This window comes from Rissa tridactyla, chromosome 3 (assembly GCF_028500815.1).
Source record: "Rissa tridactyla isolate bRisTri1 chromosome 3, bRisTri1.patW.cur.20221130, whole genome shotgun sequence".
NCBI lineage: Eukaryota > Metazoa > Chordata > Aves > Charadriiformes > Laridae > Rissa > Rissa tridactyla.
In genome coordinates this window covers 44,998,015-45,022,914 of record NC_071468.1, presented here as the reverse complement: position 1 = coordinate 45,022,914, position 24,900 = coordinate 44,998,015, and the positions used below count along the sequence as shown (strand labels likewise).

The following is a 24,900-nucleotide window of genomic DNA, read 5'->3' as shown; positions in this document are numbered from 1 at the left end:
GGAAGTAGAATCTGAAATTTGAAAATGTTTTAACAGAGATCCCTGAAACAGTTGAACATCAAGCATCTTTCTGAGTGGATCTCTTGAGGTCCTGCGTGACCAAAGAGGAGCAGAAAGAGGTGATTAGTGTTTGCAGTTCATGGTGCTTCTTTGCTTAATTTATTCCCTTTTTTAATAATAAAACCAGGCACAATTAATCATTGTGATTGGTTTGCTTTTTTTTGTTTAATTATTTTCTTTCACCAGGCACAGCAAGAAACACAAAATCTTAATATATAGTTTTCTCACAGTATGTATTTAAATTTTTATTAAGAAAACTGCTTGGTGCTCAACAACAGAAGAGAATAGGCTACCTCATGTAAGGTCTTGTTATTATTTCCAGCAAAATAAATACTTGGACACAGGGCTGTATTGCTTAAAGGACTCGATTTTAAATCCTGTTCCCTGAAAATCTGTTACAGATAAAAGGATCATATATCGGACTCTTTCGACGCAAGAAAAACAAATTAATTGAGCTCCTGGTCTAAGCACAAAGCTGAACGCAGCTATAGTACACCAAGGAGCACTTCCACTTAATAGTCCTATGGACACCTGTAACAGGCTAATTGCTTCCAAAGTGAAAGGAGAAATCATTACGGTTGCCAATACAGAATCTGCTGGGCAAATTTCAATTAAATACAGAGTAAGTAAGGCTGTAGGTGAGATCTGTTAGATGATAACTGGAAGGCAAAGCACACACAACGCTGTATCCCAATTAGCAAGAATAGGCACAAAAGAGTCTGAGAGCTGAACCACCGCATAAACTCCACACAATTCACTTCAACACACTGCTGGCAAGAGTTTGAGTGGGAGACAGGCATCTATTTTTTTCACATCTGTCTCACTAACTGCTAAATGGAAACGTAATTCAAAGGCTTCAACTGTGGCAACAAGCGCACCTAACAAATCTGGAATTTTTTCAGCTTCCCATCTTTCTAGAACATTTATGTCTGCCTGGCTATTATAAATATCCTATTTATTACTTCCTGGGCATACTTCCCAAAAGTAAGAGACTAACGATACTTAGAATTGGCTAACTAACAAAAAAAAAAATCCACCTCCTTATGATAGCAGTTTAACCAAATGGAAATATTGCCATTAAAAATGTATTAGATAAATTTTTTCTTTTTTTTTCTATTCTTGCACTTTCTAAAACCACATCACTAAATTTCTTTAATATCCATTGCACAGAGTTATTTACAATTGTCTCCAGTATCTCTTGGGCTATAGGTCATTAAAGAAAAAACTATTTATCACAAATCTCCCAGGTGCGCTATTTGGGCTTTGTCTTTAATTATATATAATCACATTATCCCCTCTGTTTCCTGAATGCAGTAACTAAACAACATTATGCGCATGATAAATTTTGAAATCTAAAACACAACTGACATTTTCTATTATCACGTTTCAGTCTTCAGACTAACATTAATTTTCTTTTCAATATTCATGCTTATAAAGCTTGATTCACAAAAGCTTGAGCGCAAAAGGGTCATACGTAAGCTGTAATATAAATTTACTTCTATATTAATTCTTTTCAACAGAAAAATATAATTGAAGTTCTACTTTCGGAGTGACCCACTCACCATAAACCCCCTGTTCTATTAGAAATTAAATTACTGAGTTTCTGTCTCTTACCTATCATAGTCTAGCAAGCAGAAGGTAGTTAAGCAAACAGGTAGGGACAAGACCATGGACTGTATTTTATATAGCACAGTGTACAGCAGCGGTTGCATTCACTTTGCTCCAAAAAAGTATCCCTTCCAAGGGGTTGGTTTGGTATTTTGACAAACAAAATCCCCTCCAAATCTGGCTGGCTTACAGAAGGCTCTGCTGAAGAAGTGCAAATTCTTGGTCTTCTCTTAAAATACCTTTTCTTGTGCTGAGACAAGTGAGCTACCTGCAGGGAGAACCTGGAAAGCACGCCCACCACCACCACTCAGAACCACTATCTCATGCTAAGGAAGAAACCTAGCTCAGGCGAGGTAGGTGGTCAGCAATACCTGCTCCCTGATGTGGCTGCCAAGCAGCCTCATGCACCAGAAGGCTATCACAGAGTCATAGAATGTGTTGGGTTGGAGGGGACTTTAAAAGGTCATCTAGTCCAACCCCTCTGCAGTAACCAGGGACATCTTCAACTAGATCAGGTTGCTCAGAGCTCCATCCAACCTGACCTTGAATGTTTCCAGGGATAGGGCATCTACCATTGCTCTTGGCAACCTGTTCGTGTTTCACCACTCATTGTAAAAAATTTCTTCCTTATAGTCTAAATCTTCCCTCTTTTAGTTTAAAACCATTACCCTTTGTCCTATCACCCTATCACAACAGACCCTGCTAAAAAGTTTGTCCCTATCTTTCTTGTAGGCCCCCTGTAAGTACTGGAAGGCTCCTATAAGGTCTCCCCGGAGCCTTCTCTTCTCCAGGATGAACAATCCCACCTCTCTCAGCCTGTCCTCATAGGAGAGGTTTTCCACCTCTCTCTGGTCATTTTTGCGGGCCTCCTCTGGAACCGCTCCAACAGGTCCACGTCTTTCCTGGGCTGAAAGCTCCAGTCTGAACGCAGTACTCCAAGTGAGGTCTCACGAGAGTGGAATAGAGGAGCGGAACCACCTCCCTCAACCTGCTGGCCAAGATTCTTTTGATCCAGCCCAGGATACGGTTGGCTTTCTGGGCTGCAAGTGCACATTCCTGGCTCATGTCCAGCTTTACATCCACCAGTACCCCCAACTCCTCCTCAGCAGGGCTGCTCTCAATCTCTTTATCTCCCAGCCTATATTGATACCGGGGATTGCCCTGACCCAGGTGCAGGACCCTTTTGAACCTCATGAGGTTAACATGGGCCCAGTTCTTGAGCCTGTCCAGGTCCCCCTGGATGGCATCCCGTTCCTTGGGTGTGTCAATCGCACCACTCAGCTCACTGTTGTCTGCAAACTTGCTGCGGGTGCACTCCATCCCACTGTCTATGTCATTGATAAAGATATTAAACAGTGCTGGTCCCAGTACGGACCCCTGAGGGGCACCACTCATCACTGATCCCCATCTGGACATTGAGCTGTAGACCACTACCTCTGGATGTGGTCATCCAACCAATTCCTCATGCACTGAACAGTCCACCCATCAAATCTGTATCTCTCCAATTTAGAGAGAAGGAAGTTGTGGGGAGCCATGTCCAAGGCCTTACAGAAGCCCAGATAGACAACACCTGTAGCTTTTCCCTTGTGCACTGATGTAGTCACTCTATCATAGAAGGCCAAGAGGTTGGTCAGGCAGGACTTGCCGCTGGTGAAGCCACGCTGGCTGTCTCAAATCACCTCCCTGTCTTCCATGTGGCTTAGCATAACTTCTAGGAGGATCTGTTCCATGACCTTCCCAGGCACAAAGGTGAGGCTGACAGGCCTCTGATATTGCCAGGATCCTCCTTTCTACCCTTTTTAAAAATGGGTACAATGTTTCACCTTTTCCAGTCACCAGGGACTTCACCTGACTGACATGATTTTTCAAATATCATGGAAAGTGGCTTGGCAACTACATTCAGCCAACTTCCTCAGGACTCTGGGATGCATCCATCAGGTCCCACAGACTTCTGTATGTTCGGGTTCCTCAGGTGGTCACGAACCTGATCTTCTCTTGCAATGGGAAGGACTTTGCTCCCCCAGTCCCCCCTGCCTTGCAGTCGATCCACTCCAGAGGTGTGGGAAAAGAGGTTGCCAGTGAACACTGGGGCAAAAAAGTTGTCAAGTACCTCAGCCTTCTCCTCATCCCTTGTTACCAGTTTGCCAGTCTGGTTTATCAGGGGGTACTCTTCCCAGGAATCCCATCCCTGCTTCCACTGCCTGTGCATCTCTTTCTGCCCTTTAACTTGACCAGCAGGTCTTGACTCAGCCTTCCTTTCCTGATTTCTTACACCTGGGGAGTGAGAGCTCTTGCACTCTATGGAAAGCATCCTTAAAGATCTGCCAGCTCTGTCCTGCTCCTTTGCCCATGAAGGCAGTTTCCCAGGAGGTACTATTGACTAACTACTTGAACGGTTGAAGTTTTGCTTTCCTAAAATTCAGGGTCCTGACTTTACTCTTCGCCTGGCCCATAGCTCTCAGGGCTGTGAACTCCACCCGTGCATGACCACTGTAGCCCAGGCTGCCTCCAATCTTTCAGTCACCAATTAGCTCACTTGCATTGGTGATCACCAGGTTCAGTATTGCATCCCCTCTGGTGGGGCTATTACCTGGGTTAAGAAGTTGTCTTCAAGACAAGCTCCTGGTAAAGCTGCTGGCAAGGGAGCTGCCAGGGGCTCAGCACCTTGCAGAGTTAGGCTCTTCCCTGCTGCCAAAACGTCACCGTTCCCAAAACTGCAGTGTGTTACTATGGAAACATGCACCACAGCTCCAAAACCGCTCCACATTTCCAGGTGGACAACGTGGAAGACTATCAATTCCTTGGCTACAGGGACTGACTGCCACAAGGAAACGCTGCCAACTCCCAAATAAAATAATTAAACAGAGTTTGCTCCTGGATGCTTTTTAACCAGCACTGCAGGCAGCAGCTTCGTGCCTCATGTTGTTGCTGGGCTGAGCTCACCGGGTGCCCACTCAGCCGGCTTCCAGTCTTCTGGTATTATTTTTATCACCCTTACCATGTTTGGTTTTGTTTTTTGTTTTTTTTTTTTTTTTTTTTTTTTTTTGCGCTGGAGTAAACCAGTTCTTCTTCCTTGCTTTTACCACCAGCTTCACTTAGCAACAGAGTCCGTCACGACAAACCGGTTTTTACCAGGCGCTCACAACTGCCTGCAAGCCAGCGAAACCAAGCGTCGCCGGGCTTTTCAACGCGCCTTTGGCGGACCCACGGCTCGCCCTCCTCGGGGGAAGGCACCCGGGAAGGGCCTGCGTTGGGGAACCGCTGGGGACGGAACCGCTACTGGCGGGTTTGGGGATCCCCGGCCCGACCAGGCCCCCGGGGAGCACCGGCTGCTCCGTCCCTATGGCAACCAGCGCTCGCGCGCGGCCGGGGGGAAGGGAGGAGGGGGGCCGGGACAACCGTCCCGCCCGCCAATCTCACCCCGCGCCGCCGGGGCCGCGCCTGCGCACTGGGTAAGGTCCCGCCCCGCCCCTCTGCCGCCCGGTACCGCTTCCGGGAGCGTGACCTTCGCTGGGCCGGGCGGGTGAGCGCTGTGCGGGGCCCGCGGCCTCCCCTCCCCTGAGCTTCCCCCGCCGCCTTGGGACCGCTGCCGTCGGGCCCCGCTTGCGGAAGAACCCACCGTCGGCAGGTCCAGGTCGGTAGCGAAGATGTCGGCGCCAACGATGGAGGAGAGGAAGGCCTGCTGGGGGGCCCGGGACGAGTTCTGGCAGTGCTTGGACAGGCACGCCGACGACGCCTCCAAATGCGAGAAGCTGCGGCGGTCCTTCGAGTCCCGCTGTCCCCAGCAGTGGGTGGGTGAGCAGCCGCCGCTCCCGACGCGTCCCCCGGCCTGACCCGGCTCCTGATAGAAGGACCAAGCGTTTCTGTGCGCCTGGGCAGCAGCAGCGACAAGCCATAGAATCGTAGAATGGTTCGAGTTGGAAGGGACTTTAAAGATCACCCAGTTCCACCCCCCCTGCCCTGGGCAGGGACACCTCCCACTAGACCAGGCTGCTCAAAGCCCCATCCAGCCTGGCCTTGAACACTTCCAGGGATGGGGCACCCACAGCTTCCCTGGGCAACCTGTTCCAGTGCCTCACCACCCTCACAGTAAAGATTTCTTCCTAATATCTAATCTAAGTCTACCCTCTTCCAGTTTGAAGCCATTACCCCTCATCCTATCACTACGTGCTCTTGTAAGAAGTCCCTCCCCATCTCTCCTGTAGGCCCCCTTTAGGGACTGGGAAGCTGCTATAAGGTCTCCCCGGCGCCTTCTCTTTTCCAGGCTGAACAACCGCAACTCTCTCAGACTGTCCTCACAGGAGAGGTGCTCCAGCCCTCTGATCATCTTTGTGGCCCCCCGCTGGACCCACTCCTTACATTTACATTGTTAATGATGCAGCTCCTGCTTCTGTGATTGGTGTCCCTGCCCAGGACAGGTCCCTTCCAACTCTAACCATTCTGTGATTGCAGAACGTGTGCAGTCTTTCTCCCTGATAACACAGCACCCTTGTTACACATAACGTGGTTTGCACACTTTTGGTCTTGCCAGGGAATTGAAAGTCCTGAGCAGACCACTGGCTGGCCCAGGAACTATGGACAGTAGTATAAAGTATATAGAATAAAAGGAAAAGAAAATACGATCTCAAACTTTCAGATAAATACACAATTATACAAGTGTACAGGCTTATTGTTTAATTTAAAAAAGCTTTTTTTTTTTTTGGAAGCTTTTAGAAGTCACAGAAATTACTGTTATCAAAGAAGGAAGGCCAGTATGGAAGGGAGGTGACACACAGGGCTTACAGTGGCATGGCATGACATGACTGGCATCTGATACCTTGTTGTGCGTAAGAATACCCTTCTTCATGCAGTACAATTTCAGAGTAAACCATCAGCCTACATGTAACTCATTCATTTGTGCTTTTTAGTTTCCTATGGTCAAGCTGCAAGTCTTAATTTTTTTAATAGGCATTGCCTTTTAGTAACAGCAGTGTGTGAGGGGCTGAACAGTTCCTGTTGGAACTAGTAGGCTGAAGTCAGTTAAAACAACGGGTACATTCACAGTTGCTGTACTGACTTGCACTTTGAGCACTGCAGTTCTGTCTTATGTCATCTCTAGTGATGGTGGTTTCATCTGCCAGTGCTTTGCACCGTATGCATTGGTAGCTCTATGCAACACATGCAGAGGTCACGCAGTCTGTAATACCATAGAAAAGCTGCTGGACTTATCTTTGTATTACAAATAATCTTGGTTCATAGCAGTGAAAATAGCAAAGCAATAGACTACTTTTATTAGATGTCCATGGAAGTAATGGAGTGGTTATGACAGGAAACAAGTTAACTTTCAGGATGGTAAAAAAGACCCAAACCCACTCCACCCTTTATTCTTCTGCTTCAAGAGAGCAAAAAGTCCTAACTAGTGGATTAAGTTAAAATCCTTCTTAAGTCCAGTGTTTATTCCTTAGTCGTCTTGTGATGCACAAAGCGCTTTCCTCTGCTAATTTCTTCTAAAGAATATCTTTTCTCTTTTTAAACAGGTTAAATATTTTGACAAAAGAAGAGACTTTTTAAAATACAAAAAAAAGCTCGAAACAGAAGGCTATCATCCTCCAGAAGCTGCTGGAAAGTCTTAGCTAGTCTGCTTTCAAAATAAATCTAGTGAGAACAACTATGGAAGGAAGAAGCATGGGAAAGCGACAGAAGCTGCTTGGGCTCAAGAACTGGTAACCTGACCGTCTCCCTGAAATGCGGGCTGCTGTTCTTGTTGCAAGGTCTCATGTGCCTGCTCAAAAAAGATGGGCACGGACAGCCTTTTCCTAAGTCGAAGAAATATGGTGCAGGGCTGTTCACAAATCTAAGGTTTTGAATGCATAATTAGTCAAATTGTTTCACCAGAATAAATGATTATTTAATAGTGTAATATACATAATTCAAAAGAATAATAAAATTGTTTTTCAATAAGTGAACCAGCTCTTCCATTTAAAAAAAAATTCATTCTACCTTCCCCTCCTTGTCAAAAGGAGATGGTGGTGTAACGTAAACAACAAATATCAGTTAAGTCAGACATCAGTTTAGAAAACAACAGGCAGTAGATGACCTAATGCATCCTGTGCATACAATATGTATTTTACATATTTTGAGTATGCTAATTTTTTATAAGCAATAGGAATTTTTACATTAGCCATAACAGTTGGTTTTCAAGCAGTATTGTCATTAGAAGTAGGGCAGTTATTTATTATGATTCTCACATTATGGACTTTTGTATGATTTCGTGGTTTTGATTACCTTACTGATGCAGCTCCATTTAAAGATACAGACTGTTTACAGCAGGATTAGTAAACTTGACCATGGGAGACATTTAAACAGGGGCAGCCTTTAATGCAATAACTTAAGTGAATTTACCTTGCAAAAATTAAATAATCTGGTATATGTAGATACTGCAGGCATCAAATACTTTGGCTACAGTAAGTTTTGATTGTGCTTGTAGGAAGGCACCACTTCAATTTCAAGTGTGGTCGTCACGGTCAAAGTAACTGCAGTAAAATGCCCATGTTTTAAGGTTGGGATTGGTACTATGCTGATGTTCTAATAGTAGAAAAATCACCCACACCACATACAATATAAATAGTATTTATTTCCAATGCAACACTTTTATTTAAGGAGGTACAAGTATTAATAAAGGCATTTAAAAATCAGTCTGAACTACAAGAGAGCAAGACATGCAAAACTTAAGAATCCTCCTTCACCCTGAGTTTGTATCTCATCTATTCAGAATTTCATATTGTAGCACCATAGGAAGTCACCCAGCTGTACTATAAGGCACGAAACTCTTGGCATTATTTTTGTTTTTGCTTGATCACTTGTTGCCTTGTGTACTCCCAAATCAGCAGAGCTCCACTTACATGGACGTTGAGTGATCGAATAATACCCTGCTGAGGAATTTCCACACAGACATCCAGGTGGTGAATCAGGTTTGCTGGGATTCCTTCATGTTCATTTCTAGTAAAGAAGAAACAGTAACTTATATCTGAGAAACGACAGGTGTTCTAGAAAGCAGAAATTATTTTTTTTTAAAGCAGTAATACAAAGAAAACATGGGAGACCTGACTGAGCTTTGATTTAGAAAAACTGGTAGAGCACTTCATCTTTAATTCACTGGTCCAGCAATAGCTGAACGACCAACATAAGGAGTCCCTCTCTGCCTTTATTTTGAAGCTATCCACATATAGCAAAACAAAACAGCTATAGATGAAATGACCAGGGCATGAAGCTCCTGGCACAACAGCTGCTGCCCACTTTACATTCAGTGAGGTCTTGGTATGAGGGAATGTCAAGACTGATCAAAGCCTTGAACTGGAAATGTTTCTTCAGAATGAGCACACCAGAAGATACCAAAGTTTATCAGTAATTAAAACTATGCTTTTAATTAGAAGAGAACAAAGTGATTACGAGAACTACATTCTGAGGACACACTACATATAAAAAGGTTTGAAAAACACTTTGTCCTAGAAGGATAGACAGCCCCTTCCTCCTGGTCTCACTCAGCAGCCCTGCAATTCCAGCAGCTTTCTGTCTTGTAGGCACTTTCCTCTAGATTTCTTGAGGAAAGCCCCCCCTTTGTCATATCTGAGGCTTGTCTGCTTATAGGAACTGATTATTGCTTTTCTTCAAAGTCCTCCCAGCCTATTCTTGTATTGCAAAAACTTGTTACTTTGTCCTGTGCCTCGTCTTTAATTTTTAAAGCATCTCCCAGCTATGCACAGTGCCACTCTGCTCCAGTCCTCCTCACCAAGTTAAGCAAGTACAGACAGGCAGCCCTCCTTCCTGAGCTCGCTGCAGCCTGTCTGTACAGGGCCCCATACTGCTAAAGTGAACAGATGGGATCTCTGTCACACCTGGAAAACTCTAATCCGTGCTTTTGCTACCTCCACCCATTAAAAAAAAATATGTTATAGTGTGTGGACAGGTTATAAAGTATGAGGAGAAGGATCGTTCAGTAGGTATTAATACCTCCCACTCCTTAGCACACAAACCCAACCTCTGCTGTTTCCCTAATCACTTCCCATTCTCAATCCACCTTTATCAGCGTGACCTGGGTTTCATATGACCAAACTCTGACAAGTACAAGCGATGGACTGCAAGAGGCAGATTTACAAAAAAGTGTGTTCTTACCCCAGCAATAATAGTGACTTCTCTGGGAAGCAGTATTCTGTAAGATCAAAACTTTTAGCTGTCTGCTCCACACCAATAATAGTGTAGCCTTCCGTTTTTTTCTGCTGTAAATAATCAACAAGCTGAGAAGGTTTCACCTGTCCATCAAAAGTAGAGAGAAATATACAAATATTTTAATACTGCCACTTGAAAACTTCTGAAGTTACTGTAAAAATCAATTTACCTTGACAGTTTTTAAGATGACCTATTTCTATCCCCGAAGACTCTGTCCATATACTTAGTTTACCATTTTAAAAGCTCTTCAGCAATAGCACAAAAAGTTAAGTTAATGCCACAAAAATGTACTCCATTAATATAATGAAGAAAGGCTTTTCTATGCTTCTGACAGCTGCAAATCTTACATCTGAATGCAAAAGCATCACTCTTGCACAGGGACAAGGTGCACAGTTTTTATTTAACCAGGAATCCCTTCCCAAAACAATACAACAGCCAGTACTGAAGCTGAGTTGCCTGACATGCCTGCATTACAACCTGTGATAGCTTGCAGTGAAGAATTTCTTGGTTGTCTTCATTCCACTTTCTAAACTGCTTATTTTGTATTAAATGCCAGTTTCTTCATGCAACAGAAACTCTACCATCAGTACACTTCTGTACAGAGATAAGGAACGACAGCACGTGTCCATTATCATTCTGTTCTAGGCAAAACACACTACAGCTATCTTGTTCTGAAGAAAAATCTTTATAAGCTGAAAATAAACACTCTGAAGAAAAAAAATGGAAAATCTGCACTGAATTTTTCAGATTATTTAAAGCTGATCTTTATAATAATTTGCTCTTCAAGTATCACAAACATTTTCTACCACATACTAAACACACAGGTTGAAGCCCTCATTTTTGTAAGCTAGATAATAGATTCTAAAAGCTTGGCACAAGTTAGCTTCAGGCAAACTCAAAGATTAGCCCCGTGAAGTTACCAAAAGCAATGGACCAAGCAAGATAAATCAAGTGTTGTTCAACTTTTATAAATAAACATTAAATTCCAACACATCACTATAAAACAGAGTAAGACTTAACAATGACAGCACACTTCATCAGTTTATCACAGCAATAAGACATTAAAAATATTTTTTAAATTCTTTTTTATGAGGTTGACCCAAAGCTTATTCCAAAATACTGAAGATTAAGTCTCAGAGACGACAGCACGAGCTTCTGTTAAATAAAAAGTTCGTTTTGAAAAGAAAAAAAGTAAGACTCGGAATTATGCATCTGATGAACTGAAGATGTACAGTACACTTTTTAGCTATTAAAATATTTCCATTCACCTCAACAAGGGGGAGCCACTGCTCTGCAGAAACACTGAGATGCTGAAACTGCTTATCCTGTATGTAATGAAGACTGCCGACAACTAGTGCAGAAGCCCCAAATATTTCACTTGTACGACATAAACCTACAAACAGAAAAATTAAAGTGATTCTTGTGTAGAAAATAAACACCAAGCCAGAATACTTTAGCAAGTGACAAAGGATGAAGAATCCGAAACAGAAATGGTTACTTCAGTCCTCTATTTTTAATCAGTTTCAGATGCTTCTTAAATCTGTTCCAAGTCACACCTTGCTCCATATAATTTACCAAAAAAAATATATATTCTATTAACTTAGCAGAAAGACAAAAATTAGGAAAGTGCTATGTCTGACAATGTGCTTCTACAATACTAATTACACAAAGTAAAAGCCTGGGCAGGAATGGATGGACACGTGCACACATGCGTAAGCTCTAATTTCAGTATCTGTTCAATGAAAGGCTCGAAAGAATGACACATTACAGCATTACAGTGCAGACAGCACCAGCTTGTGGGCTTATTTTTCATTAACAGTCTCACTGCAGTTACTTAAACTGCTGACAACAGCAAGCACAATGCAATAAAGTATTTGCAGGATTTATTGTATCACCACTTGCATGATATTGTGAAGGAGTACTTAATCAGAAACAGTCACTTTCCTGTTCAATGTTCACAAGAAAGTAGTTGGCCTACAAGATTTGGTTTAATTGTTATATAAAAAAAAGAAGTGAATTATTTCCTGTAACTGCATACACAGTTGAAAAACCCAGCTGTAACAAACAATATAAAAACCAGTAAGAAACTGAGCACGATTTACAGCAAAGTTCTATTTAATTAATCCATGCTATGTGCAAGTACTTTTTTATTTTTCTTAAAATATAACTCTAGAAGACGCCTTCTTCTGAAGCAGGTAGTGTTTCTTTTGGTTACCGGCTTTTTCCAGGATAACGATCTATTTCTCTGAGCAGTACTTAAATAATTTTCTAATTATCAACGTAAGATGAAATTCATTCTTACTATCCAAGTGGGCTCTACATTATAAAATAAAAGTTTAAAAATATGCAATCAACCTTACCTCCTAAATTGGTAGGTTTATCGATAAGCGAAGCCACCACAATCAGTCTGCTGTTTGATTTACCGAGTTTAGCAGCACGATCCTGAAATACCATTTCTAGGTCTGAACTAGGAGTACTGTTCTTCCAGGGTATTATCTTTTTCTGAACATCCGTCCATTCTGTCTGGCTATCTGTTTCAACTGAATTTGAACCTATAAAAACAAGTATTAGTGATACGGCTATGCAAGTGGTAGTGAAACTACTCCTTCAGTAAAGATTATCGAAGTGGTAATACTGTAGACACCATTAGTCATCTACTATTATTCTATGGCACATACTCTGCTCACATAGATACACGTGTACTTCAGCAGGATAACATAAGAGGTCAGACTGAACACAGATGTCCTGATTTCAGCTGAAAGAAGTTTCAGAAGTTAATTTTCTTCCTAGTAGCTGCTGTGTTTTGGATTTAGTATCAGAAGAATGTCCATTGCACATATTGGTTTAGTTGTTGCTAAGTAATGCTTATATTAAAACAAGGGCTTTTTCAGCTTCCTATAGAAGCTGAGAGGGAGCACAGACAGGACGAGCTGGCCAAAGGAATATTCATACTATACACATCATGCTCAGTATATAAATCGGGGTTGCCCAGGGGGTGGGAATCTGCCATCACTGCTCAGGATGGGCTGGGCAACTGATCATCATGTGGTGAGCAACTGCACTGCGTCACTTATTTTGTATATTTTCACCATTATTATTATTTCCTCTTCTGTTACTGTCCTATTAAACTGTATTTATATCAACCTCTCAACCCATAAGAGCTTGTGGTTATTTTTTTTTTCCTTTTTCTCCCTCTTCTCCCTCCCCTAGTTGGGGGGGATTGAGTGAACAGCTGCGTGGTTCTTGCCAGCTGGGGTTAAACTATGACAGATATATACAGCTACTATATACAAATAATTATATTTAATATAGATTAGCTGTATTTTACCCATGTCTTGCTGAGACCAGTCACTTGGTTTCAGATCATAAAGTTCTGTTCGAGAACGATACCACTGAAATGTTGGTGGCAAATGAACATCAGTGAATCTGTCAAATTTAGCAACTGAGATCCATTCATCTTCAGCAAGTTCCGAAAGGCGGGGAAGAGTGTAAAATATTGTCTGCAATGTAACACAGTGTTATTAGCAGAACACTACTAAAGCAAGCAAAACAGATAATAAATTAACCTCTGGTAATTTTATCAGACACATATTTTATCTTGTATTGTATGATTTTAATACTTTTTTTTCTTGGCACTTGACATAAGTTACTAATATATCTCTCAATATTCATCACTATGTATAGTGCCATCCCAAACTTTCATAAATCTAGTCTCTTTTCTCTCTGACTAGACCTTTGTTAAGGATCTGCATTGATTACTGTTCTGAAATTCTAGAATACCAAAGAATTATTGCTATGCTTCTCAGCACAGAGGCCTTATGAAAGTGTTTTATGTGTAACACTGAAGAGTTTTCAGATGCCCTTATGAATTTCTAGTAATGAATGCAAATTGATTTGATGTCAAAAGGAATGTAGTCAAAAGCATTAAAATCTAGTGGCAAAATCCAACTCAGCAGTACCAATACAGCTAACCACAATCTATCAAGGAGGAACAAACACCCACCCCAAGGGAAAGGCTGAATAAGATTAAGAGTTTAAACCCCAGATGTTTTGTTTATCCCAATGCACCCTCAAGATGAAGGTGAAAACGCACCCTGAATACTTTAAAAGTATTAGCATTGCTTTCCCCCCCACCCCCTTGTTCAGGATTTTTGCTTCTGAATTTTGCTAAGTCATATCTAGCATGTTTAAGTGTGCACAAAAATATCTCACAGAACATCAGTTAAAAAAAGAAAAATACTTCCTCCTCTGAAAGATGGCACTGTTTGTGCCAGAACACATGCATCCCTTTTCACATTGATGTTTATTGTCTATTTTCAGCTTAGCTCCTCTATCTCTTATTTTTATCTGCACCCTTATTTTTGCTTGCTTTCCCTCAGTGTTTATTCATCTCTCAGTTATTTAAGCTATGGCAAAAAGGACAGCTGAAAAAGATCTTCTGTACCCCTTTCATATTAAACAACAATTTAGTTAAGCAACCTCAAGTCACTTCTAAGAACAGGAGATATTTCAATAATCCTAACAAACTACATGCGATTAAGTAGATGCTCTTCAGTTATTAAGTAACTTTTCCAGACACAAATATAAAACCTGATTAACTCCTCCACAAATGAGCACATTCATCACATATACATCTTCCTAATTGACCTAGGTTTTTTAACACAGTATTAATTAGAGAATTAAGCTGCAGTCTTAGTCTAAAATCCATCACAATTTAGGTGAAGTAATTTTTCAGACTTTTCAATGAATAATAGTTGATCATTATTCATCCTGCATTAGGACATACAAAGAAAGATAAAAATCTAGTTGTAAAACTACAAAAACACCATGATCAGCAAGAGTCTCACACTTGCCTCTAAACTGTAATCCTCAACAGGATGAAACGTCGCAAAGAAGAAATGATCTTGGATTCGCTGCCAGTTCCTTCTAGCATTCCTGCAATTGCAGAAAGTAATGCAAGATGCACAAAAAAGGCAACATACTGGATTTTTCTTTTTTTGATCGTCGAACTGGAATAAGGCAACCTGACTGTATTTACTATATACTTTAATACGTTAACATTAGTAAGAACCCATTTTAAAAAAACAGAAAGAGCAGTGCTCAGGAAATAAGTTTATTTATGTTCGGAGACATACCATGTCTCCAAATTCTATTATCGAAAGAAGCAAGGTTCACAAGAAAGGGGGATCCCATACAGGCCTCTGAAGGAAACTGAATACTAGCCTACTGTTCAGTGACAATTTTAAGCTGTCACAAAGGAAAAAAAAAAAAAGCAGACGACTCCTCTGCTGCTTTTTTCCATCCCATGTCTTGACATGGGTGATTTAACAGTGACTTTCATCCAGGGGTGGAGGAGAAAAGCAGCAGTCCCAAGCTTATGCTGGCTGACAACACTGTCAGAAATTCTAAATAATTTTAAATAACTCCTAAGAACAGGGCTAAAAGAAAAAAAAAAGATACAAACACATAGATAGTACAAAATTTAACTGAACTGTTGTATTTCCAAATCAGTAAGCAGAAAAGCATTTCTGTAAAGCTCATTTAATCATCACCCAAAATTAATGTGTCTAGCCATTTTTCTCCCACAAAAGTTTTTTCAAATATTAACACTGAAAACATTTCACATTTTATATTTGAGAATTTACTGGTACCAAGAAGTTCAGAAGAATGATTCGTATTGCTTCAAAACCCATCAGGTAAGAAAATTAAGCACTCCTGGCACTCTTTTCTTACCCCACCCCTGAACCATGAGCACTGTTCAAATAGGCCTTGAGTTTTTCCTGTGGTGCTTTCAGACTTTAATGCTACACTGAATTATCACTTTATTTTCTTTGCTGATAATTAGGTTTCAATTTTCAAGTCTTGGTTTCTTTTTAAAGACACCCCCCACTAAAAACCCAGAAAAATTATCATGTGCTATTTCAGAAAATTAGACTTGCTGCAAATGGATCTGAAGAATAATATCAAGCTGTAAGTCAGAAAAATGTCACTAACCCTGTGCCATGCATGTTTTCCACTTGTTGAAGACTAGATTCAATAACTGGTGTCAGAGCTTCAAATTCTTCCACATGCAACATTTTGCACATACCCCAGATTTTTTTAAGGGCCACTAATGCATAAAGTCGAACACTGAAATTATGGTTGAAACACCACTGTAGAACAACTATCAGGGCTTTCTTCAAAGCTGGCTTCTAAAAACAAAAACATAAATGAAAGAAACTTTTTTAAGTCTTAACGTACCATTTAGAATTAGAAAAGCAAGAGCAGCTCAAGAAATAGTGTCTTCCTCAAAAACCAGTCTTTCAGAAAGTCCAAAGCTTTACCAGTACATATATGTGCAAATACAGGCTTCAGAACATGGTCTCAATTTCCTTTCTGCCTTCTCACTAGGGTACCAACCTCTATCTCCACTTGTGTTTCGCAATTTTATCAATTTGCTTTAAAAACTATGTTTCTGCATACAAGGAAACTTCTATCAACTTCTGATTTTCTAGCACTTAGAAAGCTGATGTTGCAAATGTATGCAAACAGTAAAAAAAAGTAAAAGAAATGCCTGGATTGCTACAGATGTGAAGTAGTTGACCCAATGTAACATCTGATCGTATTTCATTCTCTACTTTAAAGTTCAATAAAAAAATTGAGAATTCTAAATAATAATTCTAAATGTAATATGGACTATCTATTGCCAAAGAACTCCATATCTGAGTGCTGCTGTTATATAGAAAGATCACCTTTTTCCAGGTTCTCTCTGCCCAATTTCATGCAGATGAAACAAGAGCAGCAAGAATATCAAACCCAGGTGCATCCACATGTTTAGTTAAAACTGGAGTAAAACTCACAGGTAATCAGGCCCTATGTATTCGGAACATCTGCCACTTAGCTAATTTTCATAAGTCCAATATGTAACAGAGGTGACAGGAAGAGTTAGTGTTTTCCATATCAAAGAGTACCTTAGTAGAATGCAGGTATTAAAAAGGTTTTGAAAATAGACTGCAAAAATGGTTTTTACTCCAGAAATCCATATACACTGCAACTGATTAAAGAATGAACACTTAATCAAACTTACCTTCTCTGAGGTATTTTGAAGAACGATGTCAAAGTGTGATAACACTGATAAAAATGTGCAGATGCTCGTTTTAAGCTTCTCTTCATCCTAAAGCAAAAGAGAATGTATCAAGAAATATGCAGATGTAAAACGTTTTTATACCCTGTAAGTTACCACAGCATGTTGTGCAGATGCAAGAACATCGACACTATTAAAAAAAACTATGTGTTTCCACAGCAAAATTTACTAAAATACAAAGTTCATACTATTAAGATTTCATTTTTCCTAACATGTTATTTGCTTTTTACCAACACATCAATCAGAATGAAGTATACAGCACTGTAATGAGATAAAATTCAACCCAAATTCACTGTATGGCCCCTCCGCCCCCAAAAACTCTAAACCCAATAAAAACCTTGGGGATTTTTTTCAGTGCTCACACTTTTCCATGTCATCACAAGTGTGGGTACTGGACACAGAATGAATAGCCTACCATCAGCCTCAGCCACGTCCTCTACTGGAAGAAATGAGTTTCCACACTTCTATTCACCACTTCTGTTTACACATATAGTTCTTATTCATCCATTTTGCCACAGCACTGCACTGAGCGCTCAAGTTCAGCTTATTTTTCAGTATGATTCTGAAAATCCTTTTCAGAGTCACTGTCTTCTAGGATAGCCTCTGAAAATACACTCTGTATTCCTTTTTCATAAATCCACATGTTTTCTGCTTGCTCTGTTTGTCTGAATGGGCCCTCTGTGATTCGGTACATTTGCTACCAGCATGAGATCGCTTTGATCCAACAGATTATCATCTACTTAAATGACAGCAATTCCAACTGCCTGAGCTCTTGGAAGGAACTCTGAAATAGGAAAACGTTACATCCCTTACAGCACTTTTCATCAGTGCAGACAGGCGTGACAAGCCATCTTTATGCACTTAAAAAAAGTATAAATTGTAAACTGAAAGAGGAACTTCTTCCCCGGTGCAAAAAAAAATTAAAAATTAAAAAAAACAAACAACAAAATCACAGCACGCATCACTAGCGAGCAAAGCTGTCTCAGAGGAGTACTAAAAAACCTGCCTGGTTTGGGGAAAAAATGAATATATATAGTTTTCCAAATTTTTTATTTCTTTCTTGTCCTACTGTTTGTCTTTCAAAAAAACTACAGTAGCAACTAGGCTATTTGATAAGCAAGAAGACATCTGCATTTAACTACTATGAGCAGTGAGCTTGAGCAGAGGCACCACTCCAAGTCACATCTATACACTCCTATACATTGTAGGACAAGCAAGTACATATGTTTTCTCTGAGCCCAAGTGTACATAGTTAACAAATTCAAGGATATCGATACAGAGAATTACTATTTTACTATTTCTACAGGTCAACTCTTACAGGTAATTACTTAAAGAACCACCCAAAACATAAAAAGGAAATGCTAGTAAGTCAGTTCTCCTCAGTCAACCCTTTCACAACTTGTGGGTACCACAACTCAGACCCTGCCTCCAGTTTTGGACCCACATTACCACTGTGAGAGAAGTTCTTATTAAAAACTGCAAATTGAATGTGTGTTACGCAAGTCATGTTCCCACTGACAAATGAGACACAGAAGACAAAAGCTGGGTGTGGAAACCGCACGTGACTTCGCGGTATCTTCCCAAACTCAGAATCTGGAGCGTCCGTGTGTTCCTGACAGCTCTTACATTGGCGACTGCAAAGAGTACTGTGGCTCACTGTGCCAGCTCTACTCTGCCCAGAGTAGCACATTATAAAAGGCAATGTCTCATCTGGAAGAATTCACTTGTCTTCAGCAACTTCTCTATCACAAATTTCTAAATGTCTCAGACAATAGTCCACACCCACTTCCACGTTAATTTAATCTGCTCAACAACCCACTGCTTCTAAAAGAAAACAGGAATACATAGAAAATAACATACGGGAAGACAAACTGTACCCTCTTTGTACAAATCACCCTGCAAGCGAATGCCAAAGTTCTTACTTACATAGCAAAAGCAATCCCAGAATTTATTAAGGAATTGGGGGTATTTATGTAGACTCAAGATAACAATCCATTCTATGAAGTATTTCACAGATGCCTGATTGTTACTAAATCCAGCCTGGAAAACTTTGTCGAGGATTCCACGCAAAAAATTCTGAGAAAACAAAATCAGATATTCGTTTCGTGTATTGTTAGGGTTATTTCCATGAAGAAATAAATTCTAAATAAAAGAACATTCTCAGCTTTATGATAATGCTAGAAATATTTTTAAAACTCGCATGAAAACATTTTAGAACCATCTAATTTCTGAATTATACTTTTCAAGTATTTTATTATGAAGCAGCATTACACGAAACTAAAATGTCTCAATTTTCTGAGTGTTCATAAACTAGCAATGTTTTTATGAAATGAAAAGCTTTAAATCAGATAGTCAGTACAGAGTTTTAACTAGCTTTAACAGAAAAAACAGATCTTCTATAATTCACAGATTCAAGAATCAGTTTTCAGTGACCTCTAGAAATGCATCATAAATCCATGACTTCAGACTGAAAGAACAAAACTACACTTTCGTACCTGCCACAGAGATTACATGCCTTTTATAGTCTGCTGTAATTTAACATACACAGTTTGCATAACACCAAGTTATTCTTCCAAGTAGGTATTTAAGAATTCATAGTGAAGAACAATACCTGGTCAAGCTTCGGAAGAAGAACTAAGAGAGTCTGCCATACCCGGTTTTTAATTCTATGCTGTAAAGAGTTTGCATAATAGCGTGTTCTTGATCTGGATACCAGTTCATCCTAAAAGCAAATTAAAAGGTTTATTACATATTCTTCCTTTAAAATCGAATACATGGAAATATACTTTACTGTACTGAGAAAGCAGCATCTACAGCACAGCTAATATCAGCATTAAATATAAAATTAGGAAAAAATATATTAATTTCATTTATTTAGAATTAAATTTTGAAGCTTGTCTGTGAGAAGTTCAGAAAGTTGAAAAAATATACAATTCCACTTAGTATTTTTAGTTAACAGCACAAAACCATTAGGTATTAAAGACTCTTCAAACAGCAGAAAGCTGAAGAATTTACAGCACCTACTGTATATGAACAATTAAATAGCAGTACATAAAATGGTACACGAAGACTCAAGCTGTCATTTAGTTGTATAAGAACTAAAGATTCGAAGTGAAGAGCATATAAATGAAAACATTTCTATTTTAGTGTCTACATTTAAAAAATGGGTTTAGTCATGATATCAATTAGATCAGCTTGTAACTACAGCTCTAGTTTTGAGACAGAAATTGGTATTCTGCAATAGGATGTTTTACATGAAAGAAAATACATGAGACAAATGCAGATTTAAAAAGATTTGAAATACATGTTTTCATATAGCTTAGATTCTATCCCTATGTACTCTGTTTTGTCATTCAAAATACTTGACACCCAAAACTCTTTCCTTAACTTTCTAAAAATAAAACAATTTGGTGATTGAAGTCCCATATTAATATTGAAATGTAAATACACTTTATCATTACATGTTAAAGCTTCATATTTAAGCAAGGAAGGAAATAAATGTAAAGCTCACTTTTCCCACTTGATCCATCTTACAACACAAATATTACTCATTTTTCTCCAGTAATTAATTGTCAGGAGGAAATTAATAAAGGAACAACCATTTCTTGTTCTTCTTCAGACAAAAGCAGAATTCTAAAGTACCAGAATGCACGGGTGACATCAGAATAGCAGCTGTAGTAACTTACCACTGACTTTACATTAGCACCAATGCATAAACAGCTATGAAATAAATGAAAACCCGACCCCAACCTTTTCCATTAATCCTATTTATTTAGGTCTTCCAAAGAGACATCAGCCTCTCAATTCAAAAGGTAGTCTGCAATTGTTAAAGTGAAATGCGGTGCTTCAAAATGCAGCAGGAAGATTCTTAATGGAACAACGGTTAGAATTTGGATAATGTTCCGTGAAGTTAGAAAATCCACTAAAAAGAGATAAATACACCCGAAAGACATTTTTTACTATTTCAGTTTGGATGCATCAACTCCTGTCTCCTATGAAAAAAAAAAGTGTATTAAGTGTATTACTGGGCAAATCTGCAGGCTATACAAGCAACTGTAAATACATCCTGTCAACTGTAAATACTTTGGATTTGTATTAACATTACATTTATATACCAAGATAAATGAAGTTTACTTTATCAAGTAGTTTGATGAAAATGTCTTCCATAAATGTCTTATGCAAGGTATTCGATCCATCCAACAAGCACAGAAATTTAATAGCACAAACACGAACGTAGTGATCATCTCGATTTGTACTGTAAAATATTAATTAAAAAAATTAATCAAACTCTACTTCTTCAGACATAAAGATAATTCCTAAATTATAAAAAAGCACCAAACATCATCTTGAACATATAGCCACCAAGTTGTCTGTAGTGAGACAATATGCAAATATACAGAACCGTAATTTTAAGGTCTGTTCATCATTGCTGATGAAAAACCTACTGAATTCCAGATAACCTGCCCCTGTTTCTATCTACAGGTCTTTAACAGCATCTAAGTGTTTAAAATAATTTTCAACAGAAACAGCTTATCATAAAAAGTTTTTGTAAACTGTGATCTTAAAACAACTAATTTATGCTTACAGTTTTAGTGAAAACACCACTTGATTCCTATTAGTTACTCAGGGACATCTGCAATAATTAATGCCAAGAGTAGAATTATTAACATCATAGCTAACAAAACATCCCACAGCTACAGACTATAATAACCAGACATTTGGAAACCAAGAAGCTCTTGGGAGAAAATCCACGAGTATTGAACTAGAAGTGGTAATAGATTCTTAGAAACTTAGGTTTTAGCAACTACTAACACTTTCCAAATCCCTATGCTAGACTGCCTGACTTTCTTCCACCGTGTAAAGGTGGGAGTGAAGCTACAAGAAAACTCTTAAATAATCCATCTCTACAACTACCTGAAAGGAGATTGCAGAGAGGTGGGGGTTGGTCTCTTCTCCCAGGTAACAGGCAACAGGACAAGAGGAAATGGCCTCAAGTTGCACCAGGGGAGGTTTAGATTGGATATTAGGAAAAATTTTTACACTGAAAGGGTTACTAAGCATTGGAACAGGCTGCCCAGGGAAGTGGCTGAGGCACCATCCCTGGAGGTATTTAAAAGATGGGTAGACATAGTGCTTAGAGATATGGTTTAGTGATGGTTTTTGTCAGAGTTAGGTTGATGGCTGCACTCCATGATCTGAAAGGTTCCTTCCAACCTAGGAAATTCTATGATTCTATGAAAATCATTACCTTTTTGTAACAACATTTGCTGCACATTTTTCTCCAAGATTTTCTATGAAGGCATTCACATCCTGAGTAAGTCTTCACAGATGAAAAATCACAAAGCAACAAGATTAGCAGAATAGCATACCGAAACTATTTCAATAATTATCTCGAAGTTTAAAAGAAAAAGTGCAAACAAATATAATCATGAAGAATTTTTTTTTTTTTAATACCTTTGATCTCTCCTAAATACAGTTCCAAAGACACAAGCCTCAGTAATAAGTTCACAATAATTTCCAGCACTTAAGAAAGCATTTGTCAAGGCACGTCTCTCTTTAAGAGTGGGCAATATCCAAGATCGACAGCAATGACTGAGGACTACATTGAAGACTCCAGTCTTTGTAGCGGACATATCTATGAGCTTGAAAATTATCTGAAAAGAAGAAGAAAAGATTCAAAATCTAGTTTTCAGAAGTGCTAGAATTCTTAGAATAATATTGCAGTGATATCTATTTTAGCAGGTCTGATTTACTTCTGCATCCCAGATCCGCTCAGGTTAATGCTGTCTTCAAACTACTTACAATTCCCTCATTCTATGGGCAGGTGAATGGATAACAATTGGCCCAGCACGTGGTTATGTTAACAAAAGACAGACCTAGTCTTTGCTTAAACAGATATAATACCAGATACTTTACATGAATCTCCCAATAACTGGAACAAATTAACCTGGGCTTACTTCAGGGAGTACAAACCTGGTGTTTTTAATCAATCCTTACCAATGTAAAAAAAAAATTAAACAATAAACAAGATTTCTTCCATAGGTAGCCAATTCACTAATTTTCTTCTTTAATAAAGATACATTCATGTTGAAGGTTGTGAGTTCATATTTGAGTTAAAGTGGAAAAACGTCTTTGTACCATTTCCTTTTTTTTTTTTTTTTGAGGAGGGCATGTTTAAGATATATGAAAGTTTTCTAGAACTTCAAAAAGAAAATAGTAAAACAAAACAAGAAAAATGCCGCCAAAATTTTCCTTTCCTACTCCCTTCATTAGGCTAAGTGCAACAGTAAACTTCTGTTACAGAGTAAAATTTTTTTCTAAAAATTTGCAAGCATTTCGGAGAAGATGGGGAGACTCGGAATGAACAGGTGCATTATTTATAAATTCCTTTTTAGACAACATCAACCTGAGCTGTCCATGAGAATGGTTTTCCAGGTAGTGTGACAGCTCTTACAAGACAAAGCTTCTTCTCTTCCCTGCTCCAAAGTTATACTTTTGATAGCATTAAAAATTCTTTGACAGTAACTCTGTTTTTACAGAAAAAGTTCTTCTGAATTGCTAAGGATTAAAGCACCAAGAAGCTCATGAAGAGCCTTAAATGACATACTGGGATGCACTCTGAAGAAACTTTTTGGAAAAAAACCCAAACCAACCAAAAACAACCACCCTAGAAACTTCTGGTCTTTTCATAAAGAATTCAAATTTTTCTTTTAGTGCCAAGACAGGCAATGTAGCTTTCCCAGTAATTCCAAAATTGAACTATTGTTTTTCACCTGAGGAGAAGCAGCATGACATTTACTACAAATGCTGGAATGTTTTTCAATTGTTTCATTAATATAGTAGAAGTCCAGCACACACAAAATAAATTTAAGAAATTTAAGTTCTAGCACAACTAACATTTGACTAAGTCACAAAGAAAAAGGAAAAAAAGCAGCAGAAGAAATGAAGCTTAAGAACACTGTGCTCTGGGCATCTCTGTGGAAGCCTCTCTGGATTTTACCATAGCAATATTCCCTTTTTTGGTTGAATAATACCCCTTTGTTACACCCCTTCTAACTATTATTAAAAAGACAGAGTGCACTGTGGTGGACAAAATTAAAATGATGCTTCTGTGACATATCAGTATTAGGCAGTTCTATTTGTTCTTTCTCTTTAGCTAAAACTATATAGCCATTCCACAAGGGGTCAATGGCAACAGAGACTGCCAAGGAGTGGGACAAGAATATACCTAAGTAGACACTTGCTTGTGAACTTTATCTTCATTTTCTTATGAAGGGGCCGAAGGTGGCTCGACCAGATGCCCTTTGTTGAGTATAGGAGACCTTCATTACCTCCTTGATGCCTGCTGTCATGGTATGTCCCACTGCAGACAACAGCATAGCTGTCACATAGACTCAAGACTCTCAACATTGGCAAAATACACCTTATATAATGCTTGAAATACTAACGCTGAAGTTAAGACAGTTAATTTTAAGAATTTAAACAAATTTTAAGATCAAAGAAAAATAAAAAAACAAATACAGCTCATCAGTTACTACAACACTGAGCGTACAATTATCCATTACAGATGTTTGTTAAAAGAAAAAGCTAACAGATATACCTAGAACTGAAGAGATATTTTACCACCTTTGCATACCTATCTTATTTTGGCTAGGGTCCACATTAAGACTACAAATGCGAAGTGTTATCTACTGTTTAAAACAGATGACAGTAATTCATTTGAAGAAAGTTTTCAAAAGAATAAATACAAAATAAATGGGACTATATTTAAGAAACTTAAGGCTAATTTGGAGATATCACAGCAATTTTAAATTGCTAGGAAGTGTCCATTTTTCTGTATTTTATTTAAAAAATCATTTTGGAATGTCTGGGCCTTTTTCTGCTTACCTACGGAGACTGTTCTA

The 24,900-nt window shown here is 39.1% G+C and overlaps 2 protein-coding genes across 2 annotated transcripts in view; one reads left to right on the top strand and one right to left on the bottom strand.

Moving 5' to 3' along the window:
• Window positions 1-5,143: 5,143 nt before the first annotated feature.
• LOC128907166 (cytochrome c oxidase assembly factor 6 homolog) lies at window positions 5,144-8,153 on the top strand. Its single transcript, XM_054195644.1, has 2 exons — window positions 5,144-5,459; window positions 7,185-8,153. Exons 1-2 carry the CDS (start codon window positions 5,316-5,318, stop codon window positions 7,278-7,280), a joined length of 240 nt encoding a protein of 79 aa, XP_054051619.1. The 5' UTR covers window positions 5,144-5,315; the 3' UTR covers window positions 7,281-8,153.
• Window positions 8,154-8,261: 108 nt separating this feature from the next.
• TARBP1 (TAR (HIV-1) RNA binding protein 1) overlaps window positions 8,262-24,900 on the bottom strand; it is a 37,964-nt gene continuing 21,325 nt past the window's right edge. The window contains exons 18-30 of the mRNA XM_054195642.1: window positions 22,451-22,650; window positions 22,245-22,316; window positions 21,131-21,251; window positions 19,608-19,718; window positions 18,923-19,072; window positions 16,940-17,026; window positions 15,868-16,064; window positions 14,727-14,808; window positions 13,202-13,373; window positions 12,234-12,425; window positions 11,142-11,266; window positions 9,820-9,956; window positions 8,262-8,646 (exon numbers count right to left, since the gene is read on the bottom strand). Coding sequence (XP_054051617.1) covers window positions 8,484-8,646; window positions 9,820-9,956; window positions 11,142-11,266; window positions 12,234-12,425; window positions 13,202-13,373; window positions 14,727-14,808; window positions 15,868-16,064; window positions 16,940-17,026; window positions 18,923-19,072; window positions 19,608-19,718; window positions 21,131-21,251; window positions 22,245-22,316; window positions 22,451-22,650 — 1,809 coding nt within the window. The 3' untranslated portion in view covers window positions 8,262-8,483. The remainder of the gene's footprint in view (window positions 8,647-9,819; window positions 9,957-11,141; window positions 11,267-12,233; window positions 12,426-13,201; window positions 13,374-14,726; window positions 14,809-15,867; window positions 16,065-16,939; window positions 17,027-18,922; window positions 19,073-19,607; window positions 19,719-21,130; window positions 21,252-22,244; window positions 22,317-22,450; window positions 22,651-24,900) is intronic.